General features: G+C 45.0%; 2 protein-coding genes and 1 long non-coding RNA gene across 3 annotated transcripts in view; all 3 read right to left on the bottom strand.

Annotated features, from left to right (window-relative positions):
• Window positions 1-175: 175 nt before the first annotated feature.
• Window positions 176-3,554, bottom strand: LOC117236177. Its single transcript, XM_033498901.1, has 3 exons — window positions 1,433-3,554; window positions 568-851; window positions 176-479 (listed from the first exon to the last, which is right to left on the bottom strand). The coding sequence occupies exons 1-3, from the start codon at window positions 1,472-1,474 to the stop codon at window positions 281-283; spliced, it is 525 nt and encodes a 174-aa protein (XP_033354792.1). The 5' UTR covers window positions 1,475-3,554; the 3' UTR covers window positions 176-280.
• Window positions 3,555-5,294: 1,740 nt separating this feature from the next.
• LOC117236175 overlaps window positions 5,295-16,409 on the bottom strand; it is a 40,602-nt gene continuing 29,487 nt past the window's right edge. The window contains exons 6-7 of the mRNA XM_033498899.1: window positions 7,896-8,226; window positions 5,295-7,643 (exon numbers count right to left, since the gene is read on the bottom strand). Coding sequence (XP_033354790.1) covers window positions 7,515-7,643; window positions 7,896-8,226 — 460 coding nt within the window. The 3' untranslated portion in view covers window positions 5,295-7,514. The remainder of the gene's footprint in view (window positions 7,644-7,895; window positions 8,227-16,409) is intronic.
• On the bottom strand, window positions 10,097-14,642 carry LOC117236178. The gene is made up of 2 exons (XR_004493802.1): window positions 14,161-14,642; window positions 10,097-10,470 (listed from the first exon to the last, which is right to left on the bottom strand). It is a non-coding gene; the product is annotated as an uncharacterized LOC117236178 (long non-coding RNA).

The raw sequence follows: 16,409 nt of genomic DNA, 5'->3' as shown, positions 1-16,409 counted from the left end.
ATATATCTTTTATATTAATTATGATATTAATGTAATATATATAATTATAATGTATATAATTATATATATAATTATAATATAATGTATATAATTATAATATAATGTATATAATTATATATATATATAATTATAATATTAATATTAATATATAGTATAATATTAATAACATAAATTTCCATAAATTATATTACAGGATAATGAGACAATTTTTTACTGAGATAATATTGGAGCATCGAAGATTTGTTAGTAATGTTTGATCGAAAAAAGTTCTGATGTTTCTCTATTGTGGCGGTAGGTAACTTCTGCCGATGCCTTTCGATGGTGGGTAGCCTTTAGATCCGTTCGGTTCCTGACCACCGCCATGTCCATTTTGGCCTCCTGATCCAGAAATACGACCAGCCGGGGACAAACTGCCACTACTTGCGTCGCCGGTACCAAACTTGAAGCTGGCTCTATTTCCGTTTTCGTCAGCCTCATACCTTCAAACGCGTACGAAAGTAAGGATAAATATTGAAGCGAAACAACAAAAACCCGCTACCAAAGAAAAATTGAAAAGTTGCCCCTTACTTGACAGAGATGGGAAGGCCTTCCGGGCTTTGGTAAGAGAAGCTCCCTTTTACAGTTCGCACTAGCTCACCGTCCACCAATTTCAGCATTTCCGTTTCTTCTTTTTGTACGTCGTCCACTGGCGCATTTACATTCAAATTCGGACGATTCCTAGCTTTATTATCCTCGAACGGCGTGTTTAAAGCCAGTCCGCCAGAACCACGAGCGAACAAAGGCGCCTTCTGATCGGGTGATAACTTTTCACCGGTGCAACGCCACGTGCCGAGAATCATTAGCCAGAGAATCTGGGATCAGAGAGGAATGATGTAAAATTCGATTAACGAGGACGGTTTTGGAAATGATTGGAATCATGAGATCAGCGTAACTCTTCACACACGTTACACAAATCACAGTGACATTCTCAGTTCTTTTCAGATGTGATTGTATTGTGTACGGTTTACAGGAATTAGCCGTTTTTCTCTTCGATGTATAACAAATGGACGCTTACCCGAGGTGAACTCGACTTTCGTGTCGAACGATTCGTGATGACCTCTTGACCGATGGGAACGTATAGTAAAAGTACGACTCTCGATTTTACGATCTGTTATCTCTCCTAATACGTATTACGTATTATATGTGCACCCGTATAAAAAGACACTTTCTATTTAATACTTTCCCTCTTAATCGATTTGAATGTAATCTTTTTTATCGAATTTCGTTTATTCGCTTCGAAGGGAAAAATGAAAATCATAAATAGCCGGTGTATTATCCGCGACGCACGTAGATATGTGTTGCGCGGGAATCTCAGATACGCAAGGGGTTAGGATCTCAAATTTCAAATTACTTTACCATGGTTATATTGAATTGAGTCGAATTGAAAACATACCAGCGACTGTGGCACAAATTTCCGGGTGGTCATCATCACCATAGATTAATCACACTGATGACACTTTAAATGGCATCCCCCAAGGCACTCGCGATGATATTGCTGGATTTCAGAAGTCACTAACGTCTGTGCATCTTCGCTCTGTCCGCTTTTATATAGCCGCCACTAGCTCTATGCAAGGACGATGCTTTTTTCCCCCTCTGAGACTGTCGATTGTCGCAGGGAACCACAGGGATCACGAATCTCGTTCGCTCGTACGTCCTTTCAACCAGACTCAGTTTGGTACTCATATTTTTTTCTTCTCTATAACTTCTATTGCATCTCACAGAAATCTAAATCTCCTTCCTTTTCGATCATTCCTCATCAAACTCCTCACCTCTTAATTACGAACTGTTCTTATATAGATTAGATCCTTTTTAAAGATCTTTCAATTCTTTAAATTCACTTCATCCAAAAGTACGCTGTCTTAGAAACGTGGAGCGTGATTTCAAGATTTTGTCCAATTTCTTTTATGATTACGATATGGTTTGCAAACAACCAAGTGTCAACATTTTCATCACTTAGCGACGATTAGTTTAATATAATAAATAGATAAATAAATACAAGGACGAAGTGGTATCAAAGGATGAGAAGAAACGGTGTTTACAAAGCGATACAAGTTACTTGGGAAATTAATCGAGCCTCTAACAGTATTTCGAAACGTAAGCGCCTATTCGACAGGGTGGATGAAGTTTTACAGTTTTTCTACGAGAGATTTGTTATCGAATGACGATAATGCATAGTTTCGAGGTAATAGAGGAATCCCACGGAAGGGACGCTTTGCATTGTAAATCTCTTAGGATACACGGATTGTTGCACGTTCTCGATGAATTGCTCGCATAAGACATATGCGGTCGCGCGTGAGACTCGCGTATTGGTTTGCGCTTATTTTCTCTCGATCGTGTGGGGACGCGGAGACGGCTGGATTTATCGTCATCCGTTTGCCACGCGATTCAAAGGCCAACGTCGTTACGATGGATGAGATTTCGCTCTTTTAAGGGCACGCGGGCAAACAATACGATCTCTGAACCGCTAATAGGATGCGTTTGCTCTTTTGTAGGTAGCAACAGAGTCGCGCTGACATTTTATCCTTTTATTCATTGGTCCTTTCGTACCGAACCCATCGCATTCCGTGTGCCCAGTAGTCAACAGTCGACACGACGTGATCATCATTCCGTTCTGTTCGCGACCGATCTCGATTCCGATCCTCGATCGAAGCAGTGCTAGGTTCAAAGATCGTCAGGTTTGCCCTGAATCTTCTCTCTCCTATCCTGCTCATAATCTACATTACTAGACACGTGGATCGCCATCTCGGTCTCGTTCTTCGAACTCGGATGAACGACAAATCGAACGATATCGAGGGAGGGTCATTGGCCTTTTGTAGTCGATCGCTGGCGAACGGCCAGGTTTCGATCGAGAACCCTGTTTGAAAGTACCCGGAGTTTTTCTAGACTCAACTTGGCTCATCTTATGTACCTCGAAGAGCGTCCCGATGGGACCTTCCGTTCTAATGCGCGACTCTGCACCAATCGTTCGTACCACGTAACGATTTCATAATCCAACAGCTGCTTTTTCTTTGAATGTACGAGAGAGAAAGGACTTTGTCGTTTGTAAATAAGATATACACGCGCGCATCCACGCGCTATCGCGTAATTCCGCGTACGTTATCGTATGAGAACAGATACCCACGCGCGTGTACTTTCTACGATACGACGGATTTATCTCCCGTGATTTACATCTGACTTTTCCCAGTGTTCTTTCATCTTCGAGATTCTTTGTATCTAACCTCTCGCCTGTTATCTCGCGCGTGTCCGATTAAAATGAGAAACGTAGCTAACGAAAGAACGATCAAATTCAATTTCGAGCAACCGTTCGATCGCCAACGGGATTCCAATGAACTATTTCGTGCAACAACGTAAATAAAAACTCGCGTTTTTACCTACTGTACGATCTTTCATGTTGCGCCGTTAGATCGCTGAACTTGGCTGGATCGTCGCCTTACGTAAACGGACGAAGGCTAGAAACCATATACAGGAAGGGGCTCGCAGAGACGATATCCTTCACCCGTATTTTAATTCTATTCTCCCCGAGTAAAAGATGAAACATAGAAGTAGGGAATGAGTGATAGGTTTGCTGGGTTTTGATATCTCTAAAGATGTTTTTACTCCGTTTTCTTTTTGTTCTTTTTTTTTTCTTAACAAGACATTTAATATTCGCTCAGTATCTGTAAGCTCAGCAAAATCAACATTTTGCGTGGGAACAGACGTTAAGAATTTCGGTGGATTCCACTCGTTGGTAACGTCGCATCTTCTCGTGCAACTCGACGACTCGCTCAACTCACCTCGATCGATTCAAAATATTTCGCCAAAGAGATAACCTCGAAGTATACCGCTCGTCTGTAACCAGGCTATTCTTTTTAACATTTATAAAGTGCTATCGGCATAGGTTCAGAGTTTAAAAGAGGCTGACAGGATTTTCGATGAACGCATCCTCGAAATCACGTCGTATCAGGACGATAAAACTCTCGTGCTCGATATTAACCATGGACAACACAGACAGCTATTAACTTGACCCTCTATTACGTAGTAATACTCATTGAGATGTTTGGAATGATTCATGGCCGCGAGAATAAGATTGCTTTCGATATCACAGGCAGTGTTAAATTTAGATTTGCGTTGAAATTAAAGGTGATCTCGCTCTCTAACGTAAACAAGCGATCGTTGAAATGAAAGAATCGGTCCTCTGTCAACATGACTTCGAACGCGTGTTCGCTTTAGGCTCTGAATCTACCCTTATAGTACTTTTTACAAATTAAAAAGATGCCGTACGTTGAGACGCTAATCGAACAAACTTGTGTACGGCGCCTTACATCCTTTTTATTCTTGAACACGAATGTGTACGAATTACCGTTTGCTCGTTTGTGTCACGTACATATGTATTTCTGTGAGCGCACACGCACCTACATTTTTGTTTAGTAAAATAATACCTTTAATCTTCGTTACTCAGCACCCTTCGTACCTCACTTTCTTCAGCATTACGTATAACTCGTATGATTGAACACCCGATTTCTCTCGATACAAAATATATTTAGGTACTCGATGAAACGCGCTAAGGCTTTCAGAGACCAAAACATTGCCGTACGCGATTCCAATCGACCGCGTCCTGTTGTCCCGTAACGGATATGCCCGTTGCTTCGCTCGGATCGCTCCAATTTCCGCCAGTTTTAACACCGAAATGTTTGTCAAATTAGCCTAATGTTCGTATAGAGTTCCTGTAGATATATATTATATAAAACGAGTATTAATAGTTTTGACGCGACACGAGCGTAAATCGGTGCGTTTAATCGTGCCAGATATCTCGGAGGAACTACCGGCACAAGAAAACCAAGCTTCGAGAGTTTCATCATCTTCCCGGTGGTGTTAACATGCCGTGTTTGTTCTTTCGCGACCGATCTTTCGAGGCGGATATTCGTTTATCGGCGAGCATGTCTCGGAGCATAGAATCGAACGAATCGATAAGAAAATATTTGCATTTTGCGGATAATCGGTTGGTTGTGTGTCGAATCGCGCGAAATCCCTACACCCTGGACGCGTCAAGACCATTAACATTCAAAAGATTTCCAGTGTAAAGTTTGAATATTCACGTAGATTTGATATTATTAGCTTGAGAAACACGAATCGGAGCGAAATTCGCGGAAAGGTCCTCGGAATTGTTCAATGTTTCTCCACGTTTCGTGTGCGTGTGCGTGAGCGTGTACACGCAAGTGTGCAAACGCGTAAATATACATGTATGTTTGTTTTAGAGATATACACATAGTATTTAATACTCTTTCCGTTTAGATTTCCTTGCTGGTACGTCACTTTCAATTACAATCTGCGAGGACGCGAGTAAATTATTCAGGATCTTCTGTTACTTACAACTTTATATTACACGCTTTGCCATACATACAATGCAACGGCGTACAATGAACGAAAATAAAGGAAATCTTATTCCGCTGGTGTCGGTCTCGTTCTTTCTTTCGCTCCCTATTTCATCATCCTTCACCATAGGATCGCATATTTTTCATAAATATCTTTTGCTCGGACGATCTAGAAAAAATATGCGGATATGTGTATTAAAAAATACAGGCACTCGTGCAGACACACAGCCACGCACACACGTACAACCATTAACGCGAACCAAGCACCGCTCGACACAGGGCGGATCCTTGCGTTCTTTCTGTATCTGTATACGCAATGGTTGAAGAACCGAGCAGTTTTCCACGATCTGGCGTTTTCTCCCTGTTACATTATTATTAATACGCATAAAACCGATCAACGGTTTTCCTTCCAACGAACATTTTTAGCATATACGTTTCATAAACGTGCCTTTTACTCATTTTAAACGAGTGTCTTTTTAAATCTCTATACTTTCGGAAAGATTCGCCTTGTAAGATACACGTTATACACGTATACATGGTTAAATAAAATGAATGGAACGTAGCGGTGAAAGGACACATCGAAGTAAAAGTAAAACGCATAAAATGAAATAAATAATTTGTAACACGATCATCGAATCGAACAAGTCCCGAGAAAGAAATCGTTCATTCGTGCGCCCTATCGTCTACGAGTTACCGTAGCGTTCTCGACGCTTAATTAATTTGTGCCGCTGCAGCAATCGAGAAACTAGAGTTGGAGCGCGGAGAGCAAGCCACGTCGTCGTCGAATCCGTTCGTCCGCACCAACTCGAATGGAACGTAACGCGTTCTCGCACTCTTCGGATCGCCGACAATCACACTTTGTTTCAAAAAATATCGCGATATTTACACATTTCATGTTTGACGATCCTGAATAGTTACTCACGCGTTTAAACTGGCGAGCGCCAGCTCGCTTAATTACAGCTTTCTCTTTCGATAGGTTTGCGTTTCTTTGATGCGAGGTGTAGAAAAGAATGGCAACAGAATAGAGAAGAAAAGATTGGTGTGTGAAAGTAAAGCGGTTCGATAGACGATATCTTCTTCGCAATAAGAGAAAATACTACGCGTTCTCATGCTTAATCGCGAGAAAAGAAATACGGCCGGCTTGACGTTTCTCTTTTCATCGAGTTGCGTCGTCTCTTTCAACGATCATCGTACGTACAGTTTTCGATAGCGCACATTCTACGCGATGTTAAAAAATTTCGTAAAAGTTTTGCCTATAGAGATTCTGAGTTTTAGTAAAAACGAGAGTCTATGAATAATCTGTGATATTATATCGATGTCCAACGAAGTAATGGCGTTCTTTAAACTCAGTAACTTTGAAACATTCTGTGCAACTGCGACTTTTTCTTTCACGCTCGCGTCTCGCCATTTTCACGCGGCAACGCGCGAAAATATTCCCGAAATCACGATAATTTTGACAGTAATTAACCACAATAATAAAAGCATATAAGCTATACAACTACCATTTCTGTATCTACAATATAGTTTTATGTGTATGTATATATATATATATATATATAATTTTTTTTTATTTATTCTCTTCTTTTATATAGTCTGTTACTTTATAGACACTCCACTGTCTTTCTGAAAGGCTATCAAGAGGCTCGGTGCTTTTCTACGCTCGTTCAGGTATCTTCCTCAGTGTCGCGTCATGTCAATTCGCTCGGTATCATCGTTGTTTCAACCGGTATCGGGATTCTCTTCTCATTCGTATCGACAACCATCGCTCGCGTTCTCTGTACGAATCTTCGATCCTACGAGTAGATTGATCTCGACGATTGACACGACCGATTCTTATCCTCGTCGTAGAAAAATCGTCGATCTCGTTTCGGAAATAGGAATACGACGCGTTCACGCGATCGCACATTTGCCCTGCGTATCTCAGTTCCTCCGTATCTCCGTGAAACTCGTTTCTACGGTAGGATGCAACAGAAGAAATTAAAATGTTTTCCACGGCACTCGTACAGCGACCATTTCGAAAAACGTGAACCGCAAAGTTATCGGCGACCAAGTCCCGATGCACCTTCAACGACGTTGAATCATCCGACTGCTGAGACATCCATGCGGTAGCTTGTATCCTTTCCATTACTGCAGAAGACAACATTTACATTTAGGCTTCTTCTTTAAGGTGACGTGTTCGACCTGCGAAGCGTCGCCTGGTCCCTGTGCCGTCATTCTGGCCACTTCGACGGTAGCTGCTCTCGATGCGACAACCTGCAAAACGTTTAATCACATCTCGTTACTCCGTATTCGAACGTCGTCGTGCATGATTTTTCTCGATGAAAAAATACGTTTACCGATGGGATTCCAGCCAGAACTCTGCTACGATAATATAATTCACCGTTAACGTTTCAGGTGACTGGCAACTTTTACGGAAACCACTCGTTTAACGGTTGAACAGTCGGCGGATTGCGTGACTATTCGACGACACGAAATGTTCGATTAAAAATGCTAATATATCGTTACCTTATCGTTGACAGATTGCTGGTTGTTGGCGGTTGCAGCTTTCATCGGTGTACCATGGGCGTTTCCATTTTCCTGGCCAGGCTTCGGCGACGAATTGGCGTGTCGATTCGTCGAGTTCGCTGAGGATTTCAACAGGGGACTGGAACTGGAGTCGTGGTCGACGGTGGTCTGCGCATTGCTGGTAACAGCGTCGCACCCTGGCAACGGAGGAGCAGTTTGTCCAGGGGTCGGTGTGATGGGTTTTCCACCTTTTATCAATTCAACTATCTCGTCTGCTTCCCTCGAAAGATCGCCGTCTGGTCTGAACGGATTATCCCAACCACTGTCCGTACTGAAAATTCATTTTTTCCCATTAAATTTTTACCATCGTTCGTAGACGAGCGTACAATTCCATTAGACGCTAAATTATACCGAACGACCTCGCGCAGCTAATCGCTTTTACACTGGAAACATCTACCTTCGAGTTTCAATGGTTTGATACTCGTTTCAAGCTCGCCGATAACGACCAACTTAGGTGTGCACGTATTTTTGTTCGTTAGCCTTCTTATTTCGTGCTTGAAACGTAACCATAAATTAGGCTTAATTATAATTGCCACTCCTGGTTAGCCGTGACATTGACCACGATATCGTATTCCATCTAATTGCAGCTTATCTTCCTCCCCCTCTTTGGTGTGCACGTGTAGCGAGTGCACACGCGATCATTCTCGCCAGCAGTTCGTCTAAGGTTCACGATTTTCATTTTATCAATTCGTTGTACTTTCCACATCTTTTATTTACTCGTTCAACGTTCCAAAGAAAATCAGACACAAATATCGGTGTATCTCGTTAAACAACGAAAATAAATCTTGCACGAGTTCGAAATATAATCGACAAAACGAGAGAATGGACGGTAAAGGATGAATAAAAGAGAATAAAAGGAGAGTATTCGTTCGGCAGGAAAAGTAACGTTAAATGGTTAGCGTTGGTAGGCTCGGCGGAACCGTTGGACCACAGCCAACGAGACTAATAATGTTCGATATTGCGAAACTAACAACGAGTGCCGACTCTCCCTCACTTTCCCTGCTGCGATTAATCTTCGCAGATTGCATTCCATCGCGTTTGTCCGCAGTTCCGCCATCGTGCACCGACAACAATGGGAGGAGCCGTGGGGATCCGCGCGGCGACAAACCGACCGCCTTTCACATCAACAGGGAACAAGGAAGCGATCGTGTTATTTAATATCGTTATCAAGAAGTTGATCAACGCGACAGGTAAACCAATGATCGACTACTGTAAATCCGCTTTGAGAGAGGAATCGTTTGTTGCACAAAGAAACTTTTTCTTTCAAGGACGTTGGTGTGCAAATTTCCATTTCAGAAAAATCTTCCTGCGTATAATATACTCAGAGCTAGTAAATATGGTCGAGTGTGTCTTATTTAACCCTTTGCACTCGGAATTTCATTTCAATTTCGTTAGCAGCAGCTGCCAATGATTTTAAGCGTTTTATTTGAAATTTGCTTGAACTAGAAAATAGGACAATTTAAATAAGTAAAGGGAGAAAGAAATTAAATACCAGTTTCTAATCACTCTATTGTTGTATTTTCTAATTTTTAAGTGTATGATATATCTTGAAAGAATTTCCAGGATGCAATGCTACTTCTCTTTCGCGCGTTTCACAAGAAAACGCGCACGTGAAAGAATGTCTGAGAGAAAAACTGACGTCGAGTCACACTCGACATAGCAGTGCAAAGGGTTAAAGCGCGCCGTACGTATTTGCTCTGCACCGAGTGGCTGTAAATCGCGCGGCAAATACGAAACGGACGAACTTGGGAAAGGAACGGCGAATGGAAAATTTAAAATCGAGAGCTGCCACGAGCCAATGGATTACGAATTTATCTTCGATCTGTCGTTGCGGTATCGGCAACGACTGTATGCGCGTACGTACGCGTGCCAACGTACGTAATCGTAACGCGATGTACGCAAAAACGAAACAGTTTATTTTTCGCGCTATTATCCTCTTCGACTCTCGATGGTCCACACGCCCGGTGGACTCCAACGTGTCTGAAAACTCGCGTCTTTCGTTCGATCGGTTTACGCGCGATAGTTCCGTTGGACGAGCGAGAGCTACTCCGGTCGGTTCGTTCCAATTGCGTAAATTTGAGGTGGAAAGGAGCGTGGGTGGAACGTGTTGGTCCGCAGCTCGTTCGCTTTTAAGCCGATTACCTTTCATTGCCATCCGTCTCCTTGGGCACCTTGATCACGTAATACACGTGGCCTCCGTGGGTGGTCGTCATTTTGCTCGCGCTTGCGAATCCACGTCGTTCGATATCAACATCGGAGATACGCGACGAGTTTACTCCGGTTTTCCGCGCTACTTCCCCGAACCAGGCACTTTATTACACCTGGACGTGGTAACGATCGCGATATCGATTCACGGAACTGTCCATTGTCGTTCTTCTCTCGATCGCTCTTCCTCTTCCTCCCCTTTCTCTCTCTCTTTCTCTCTCTCTCCCCCCTCTGTCTCTTCTTTTAACCGAACTCGATCTCCTCGTCGCTCGTCGACGTTTCGCCTAGCGGTTCAAGCGCTTCCTCGACCCTGTCACCGAGAGAACTCTTCTGTGATTTCGCACGGACCAACTCGAACACCGGCGTAAGACTTTATTTTTAAGCGGATTCGTGGCGGGAGATGTTTGCAACTACCGCTCACTGTCTCTCTCGCACGCCCGCCCCTCCCACCAATCGAGCTTCCACCCCTCTCTTCAACTTCCCCTTTCTCTGTTTATCACGGAACGTCGACGCAACCCGTTATTTCAAGCCACGTCCGCGTTCGACAAAGTATCCTTCGATCTTTTCCAACGTGGCTTTCCAAGCTGAACCGCATCCTCGAGTTTTTTTAGACCGCGAGGAGGACGCTCGTTTTCGATATCGCGAACCGCTGGAATTCGATCTCGGAATAAACTCGGGGATGACTCGTCCTCTCGAGAACGGAACTCGAAACCAGAGCGTGTCACCGTACGCTACTTCGCATTTGCACGGACGAAAAGACGGTTCGCGAGAAGTCGGCGTTAGTTTGCACTCGGACGGCAAATAAAGCCGATGGAAAGCCGGCAGTTCGTTTCCACGTCGATCGTAACGAAACGCATAAGCTGTTCATCGATCCGCCTCGCTCGAAGCTGACCTATTTCCTCAAAGTCCTCGACCTATTTACTCCGATTCCCGTGCTGTCTGTCGCCGTCCACCCCCACCCGCCCCCGTCAACGGGTTTATCCCGTTGCGGGTGCCGCAAAAGAGGCTGCTTTGCCTTTGTCGGTTGATTCCTTTTCCTTGGAAAAATTATCTGGCGGATTCCTCTGGGAACGAGGCAGCGGCTCTCACGGCGGGGAAGCACGTCGCGTGGACGGCGACTACCTGGCAGATCACACGACGACCATAGGTTTTCTTGTATTATTTACTCGCAATTATTTGCGCAACCGGCGTACGAAGGTAGCCGCGGCCGGCATCGATCCGATTCTGTTTATAACCGGTGTATCCTACACGTATGGCTTCCAGAGAAGTGAATTCTCAGCGATGCGCGATTCTTACAGACGGCCGCGATAACAAAGTTATCGGTGCCCTGACGATCCCATAGTTTCGTTCGATCGGAGCTCGTGGAAACATCTCGTTATCCCTTGATCGGTTTCCATCGGGCGAAATAATCGCTCGGGTGATACCTTTGCCCCCTTGGCGTTATAAATAGCCGCGAGTTCGATGCACCGAATTAAATATACAACGATGTTTTGCCTACGAGAGGCGAGATATTGCTCGCACGATGACAAGAAAACGCGCTGACAAGCGAAACTCCACACCTACTTCTTTCGAATTATCCAGCAATTTCCACGTGCACAACAAGCGTCGAATTGATTTACTTCAGCGGCTAATAGGTGAGACATGCAGCTCACCCTCGGCAAACGACGAGATTACTCGGCCCTTAAGGGGCTGAATGTCTCGCCAGAAGCAATTTGCTCGGCCGAATTCGTTACATATTTCAAGCGATGACATTTTCAAGATCTCGATTAACGAGCGGCACGACCTCGCGCTACGTGTGTGCTACCATCAGGGACGAGCGACTACGTGTGGTGGCTTCTATACACGCGCCATCCTCTCTCCTCGCATTTGTCTGGTCGCTGATGATTTCACCGATGGGGTTGGCTAAGGGTGACGCGACGAGGGTGAGTATATGGGTCATGGCTAGTGGCGGAGTTCTTGCGCGCACTGTTTTCCGCTCGCCATCCACCACTGGCCCACTACCGTCTTTGTCCACGCGTCTATTATTTCGCAACGGACGCACGTTCCTTTGGTCTTGCAATTTATTCGTGTTGGAGTGTATTACGAGCGAGAAAACGAAAGAAATAAATTACAAGGCTGGCGATTTTCGATCAGCCACGAGCAGATACCATAACGAAAGTGCGGCTAATGAGCGCCAAAATTAGAAAACAGTCTATTTTGCTGTATTCGTGGATGCGTTTACGATTATTTATGCTAATGGAATATACATTAGCGAAATTGGCCAAGGCGAAACATATTACGATAAGCTGTGCGATCGAGCCGAGTCTTTTTTACGCCTTTTAACGCGTGACATTGTTTTAAGGAAATCGAGTCGCTTTCACTCACGTTCCTCGTTACCGGCGTCCCTCTAACGAGCTCCGACTCGACCCATTCTCTCGTTTCATCTTCCGAGATCGTCGAGTCGATTTCGATAGATGCAACGAAAGGGGACTCGTAGTCAGAGTCGCAGGATGGAGCTTGGTGTGAGAGATCATTCCCGAGAAATTCCCAAAATAAAAAAGCACGCCCACGACCGTTAAAGTCTTGGAAAGTGGAGACGTCGGAATACTTGGTTACTTTAGAATTTAGAAAAAAAAAAAAAAAAAAAAGAGAAAAGAAAAAAAGATGATCAGGATGAGCGCGTGTGATCGCGACGACGAGTGTTCGAGTACATGGGATGCGTACAACTGCGCCATCGCGTAAGGCTGCGGTTGGTTTTTCCGCGACTGCGTCGTATACTCTTGTCGGACCAGGAAAATTCAGCCGGAGAAAAGGCGAGAAAACGCGGACGTTAAACGCGAGCATGAACGAGTCGCCAATATACCGACATGTAGGCCAGTGTGTTGGTCGCGACGCGACGCCACGCACCAATTGATTTCCTCCGCGGCAACCCACTGACTCGATCACAGACCACCGGCTCGTTATTCCATCCAATTTGCACCATCTATTTCATAAAACTGCGTACTAACACGCTACATGCTCAACTACGCGGTTCCAGCTTATGTCTACGACTGCATCGAGTACGCGACTTTTCTGCTCTTACGAACGTCGTTGCAAAGCTTACGAACGCTGCAATTTTAGCTGCACGCGACGTAAGCGAAATGGCTGGACGAATGGACCTTCCCGTGACAGTCCTTTCGGCTTCTCCCTTGAGCAACCTTGAGCAACCAGAGAATCTAACGAATTTGCCAGTGTACCGTCGTTAACTATTTATACCAAGTTCAAAGAAAATAGATCGATATAGGTCATGGTTCTCGGGGAACTCTTTCTTCTCTTTATTTTCTATCTTTGGTAGCCACGAAGACGGCGCAACGGTACGCTGGTCCGTTTCTATTTTCAAGGAGCCGCAGCTCCGTATTCGCTAGAGCTTCTGGAGCTTACGACTACCGAAACTATGCGGCCGACCTCTGCTACGAGTCTGTCGGAATTCTAGTTTCGCGCTACGGGAATAGCAAAGCTCGATTTCCATCATTCGCGTCGACTCTCCTCCTCCTCGAGGATGAAAAGACACAGGACTCTTATAGCTTATAATAACAGGATTCTTTTCAAAACAAACTTTTCAAAATGCTATATCGATGAATGACGAAAGCGAGCCGATATATTACAACGCACGCGAGGCTTACGAAGCTTGCGAAGGCGATCGTCGATCGTATTGCGCGATAATTCTGAAACAGCCGCTAAGAAGCGCGTTTCCAAGGTTCGTGTTATTTTCCATGGCCGTGGAATTCCGTGCGCCAGCTATTTTCAAAGGAAACCCGTGACGGCTGAGTTTTGACCGACAGACCTTTTCGAACGTGCAAACAGCATCTAAAGCGATTTCGTCGCTTCCGCAACGACGAGCAAGGGACGTAATCGAGATCGAACGGTGACACGTTCCGGCGCGGCGATTTTAACGGCTATCGCATCGTCATCGTGCGAAAATCCAGCGAACGTTGAAGTAGTGGAGGAAGAAGCTCGTGCGTATCAGCCTGACAGTAATCACCAGGGATCCCCGTGGAAGGAGGTCCGACGCATTCGGGCGCACGCCGTACACCGCACACTGCCGACCACGGACAAAGGAAAACGCGGTGCACTGTGAACCAACCGATTGAGAGCACGGCTCTTCGTTGGTGCAGCCGACAGCACAACTGGCGGCTGTCCTACCGCACCTCTGCACATCCACCCACGCTATATCGATCGTTCCTCCTCTCCCTGGCTCTCCTCTACCCACTTCCTTCTCTTCCTCTCTTCTGCCACTGTACTAGTACCTAGTATTCCTCGTGGTGGCGGTACTGTTAATAGTAGCATCGCAGATGCTATTTGTACATTGGCTATTCGACTACTATCAAGCGCCAACCACGCTTCTAATACGCTGCCTTGGCATCGTCGTGGCCAGACGCACATACGCCCTTTCGCCTTTTCCAACTTGCAGCCTCCGTTACGTTCGATCGCCCTCTTAGCGTTGCAGACGGTTTGGTAGACGATCTAACGCGTCGTGGTCAACGTTTTCTTGGTCGACAACAGGTGCGATCGACGTGAAAACCTAGTTATTGCATTGGCAACTAAGTGATTGCGGACTTGTCAATACCACCCAATGACAAAATCCGCAATCACTTAGTTGCCAACATGGGTAACGATCGTTTCAGACATTGCACGCCATCGATTTGCCTGCACTTGTGCAAAGGTGGAAATTTTTACTTTCAAATTAATACTTTACCGACCGCTATCGGTTCAACAGGATACGCGCGTCCGACCGGCAGCTCAAGCGCAGATTCTCCCTGGCTCCGGTTCTCTTTCGGTTTAGACTTTTCAATACCATTCTTTTCGTTCATCGCGAACGGTAAGTTTTTCAAATTGCTATAAAACTGCGCGAGCTTACAAAACAACGCAATTGAGCAAGGTACCTTGGTACTAAATAACAAATTACTGCTCGAATAATGAGAAAAATTGTCGGCGACAAAGAGCCGATTAATAGGCTGTCGGTCGGCAAACGTTGACGACAAAAAGCCGATTAATAGGCTGTCAGTCGGCAAGCGTTGACGACAAAAAGCCGATTAATAGGCTATCGGTCGGCAAGCGTTGACGACAAAAGCCGATTAATCGGCTATCGGTCGGTAAAGTGTTAAACCGTCGTTCCATTGGGCAAAAGAATTTCGTTAAGCTCGAACCGGCGATTCGATAAGGGCGGAGCGACTTCCGTGTCTGCGTCTCGTGAAGTTCAGCTTCCTGTTATTGCGATTTCATGGCGATTTAATCGCGCTCTGTGAGGAAAACACGTTTACTCGATTACTGGGAGAAGGAAGGAAAACGAGATTTCGTTAAACCGGTAGGAGAGGAGCAGAACTGGAGAGTTACGTAATTGGTCGCGGCGTAGTAGACGGCTGGTGGGACAAGGCGAACAATAGAAAAGGAAACGGCGGATGGAGCGTGGTTCCAAAATGTTTCCTCGTTGGCCGCGCGCTTCGGCTCTCGGTACGCAACGCATGTTTTGCAGGTAATACGCAGAACACTTTAGTTACGCAACACTCGTGCAACGAAAAGGAATCTCGTGACGAAAAGAAACGATTGTGTCATTTCGCGCAACTCTAATCACCTTCTCCAACCTTTCGTCGAATCGTCGGACAAAATTTTTCAGCCATCTACAACTAAATTTACAGAGCCCTGTTGGAATCACGAGCGAATAAATCGTAGCAGCAACGGTCGTTTCTAAAGTATTCTAGCAAACTCGTTTTTCAAACACTTGTTGCCCAGTTCGTTTAACCGCGATCGAACACGTATCAGCGGAACGAACGAGCAATTGCGATCATCAAATACGTAGATCGAAGTCAAGGCAGCGATCGTAACTTCGTAATGACTTGGTAACTTTCGATGCGCTTATTACGCGTGTTCGTCGCTTGCGTAAGAGAATCGTGTTATTTAAAAACGGGATGTTGTGTCGTGCAAAAAGGGTACACGTAAGATACAGCTTCGTATCGCGCGGGTACGTTGCACCCTGAATTATCGATCTCCAGATCCTACCCTCTTTTTTTTTTTTTTTTTTTTTTTAACCCCTATTTACGTTTTTCTTCTCGGCGCGGCGATCAGCTGTGTATCACGCGAGCAATCATTTTTATCGTGCAAACAGATACGCGACGAGCAGTCTCCGGCGTGAAAATGTACACCGAAACGTAAAACGATACGTCGAAGACGGATTACGATTTAAAGTGAAACGAAGTGGCGCGCGAGAGAGAAAGGAAAGAGATAGGGGAGCGA

This window comes from Bombus vosnesenskii, unplaced genomic scaffold, assembly GCF_011952255.1.
Source record: "Bombus vosnesenskii isolate JDL3184/JDL3185 unplaced genomic scaffold, Bvos_JDL3184-5_v1.1 scf7180000013340, whole genome shotgun sequence".
Classification (NCBI taxonomy): domain Eukaryota; kingdom Metazoa; phylum Arthropoda; class Insecta; order Hymenoptera; family Apidae; genus Bombus; species Bombus vosnesenskii.
The sequence above is the reverse complement of the archived record's forward strand: the minus strand, read 5'-3'. Positions and strand labels throughout refer to the sequence as shown.

Excerpts from the sequence above, each read along its gene's own strand:
- LOC117236177 (XM_033498901.1), bottom strand. The coding sequence starts at position 1,474 with ATGGTGATGATGACCACCCGGAAATTTGTGCCACAGTCGCTG. Across the intron at positions 852-1,432 it reads AATTTGTGCCACAGTCGCTG|ATTCTCTGGCTAATGATTCT; the intron begins GTATGTTTTCAA and ends CTCTGATCCCAG. Across the intron at positions 480-567 it reads GGCCTTCCCATCTCTGTCAA|GTATGAGGCTGACGAAAACG; the intron begins GTAAGGGGCAAC and ends ACGCGTTTGAAG.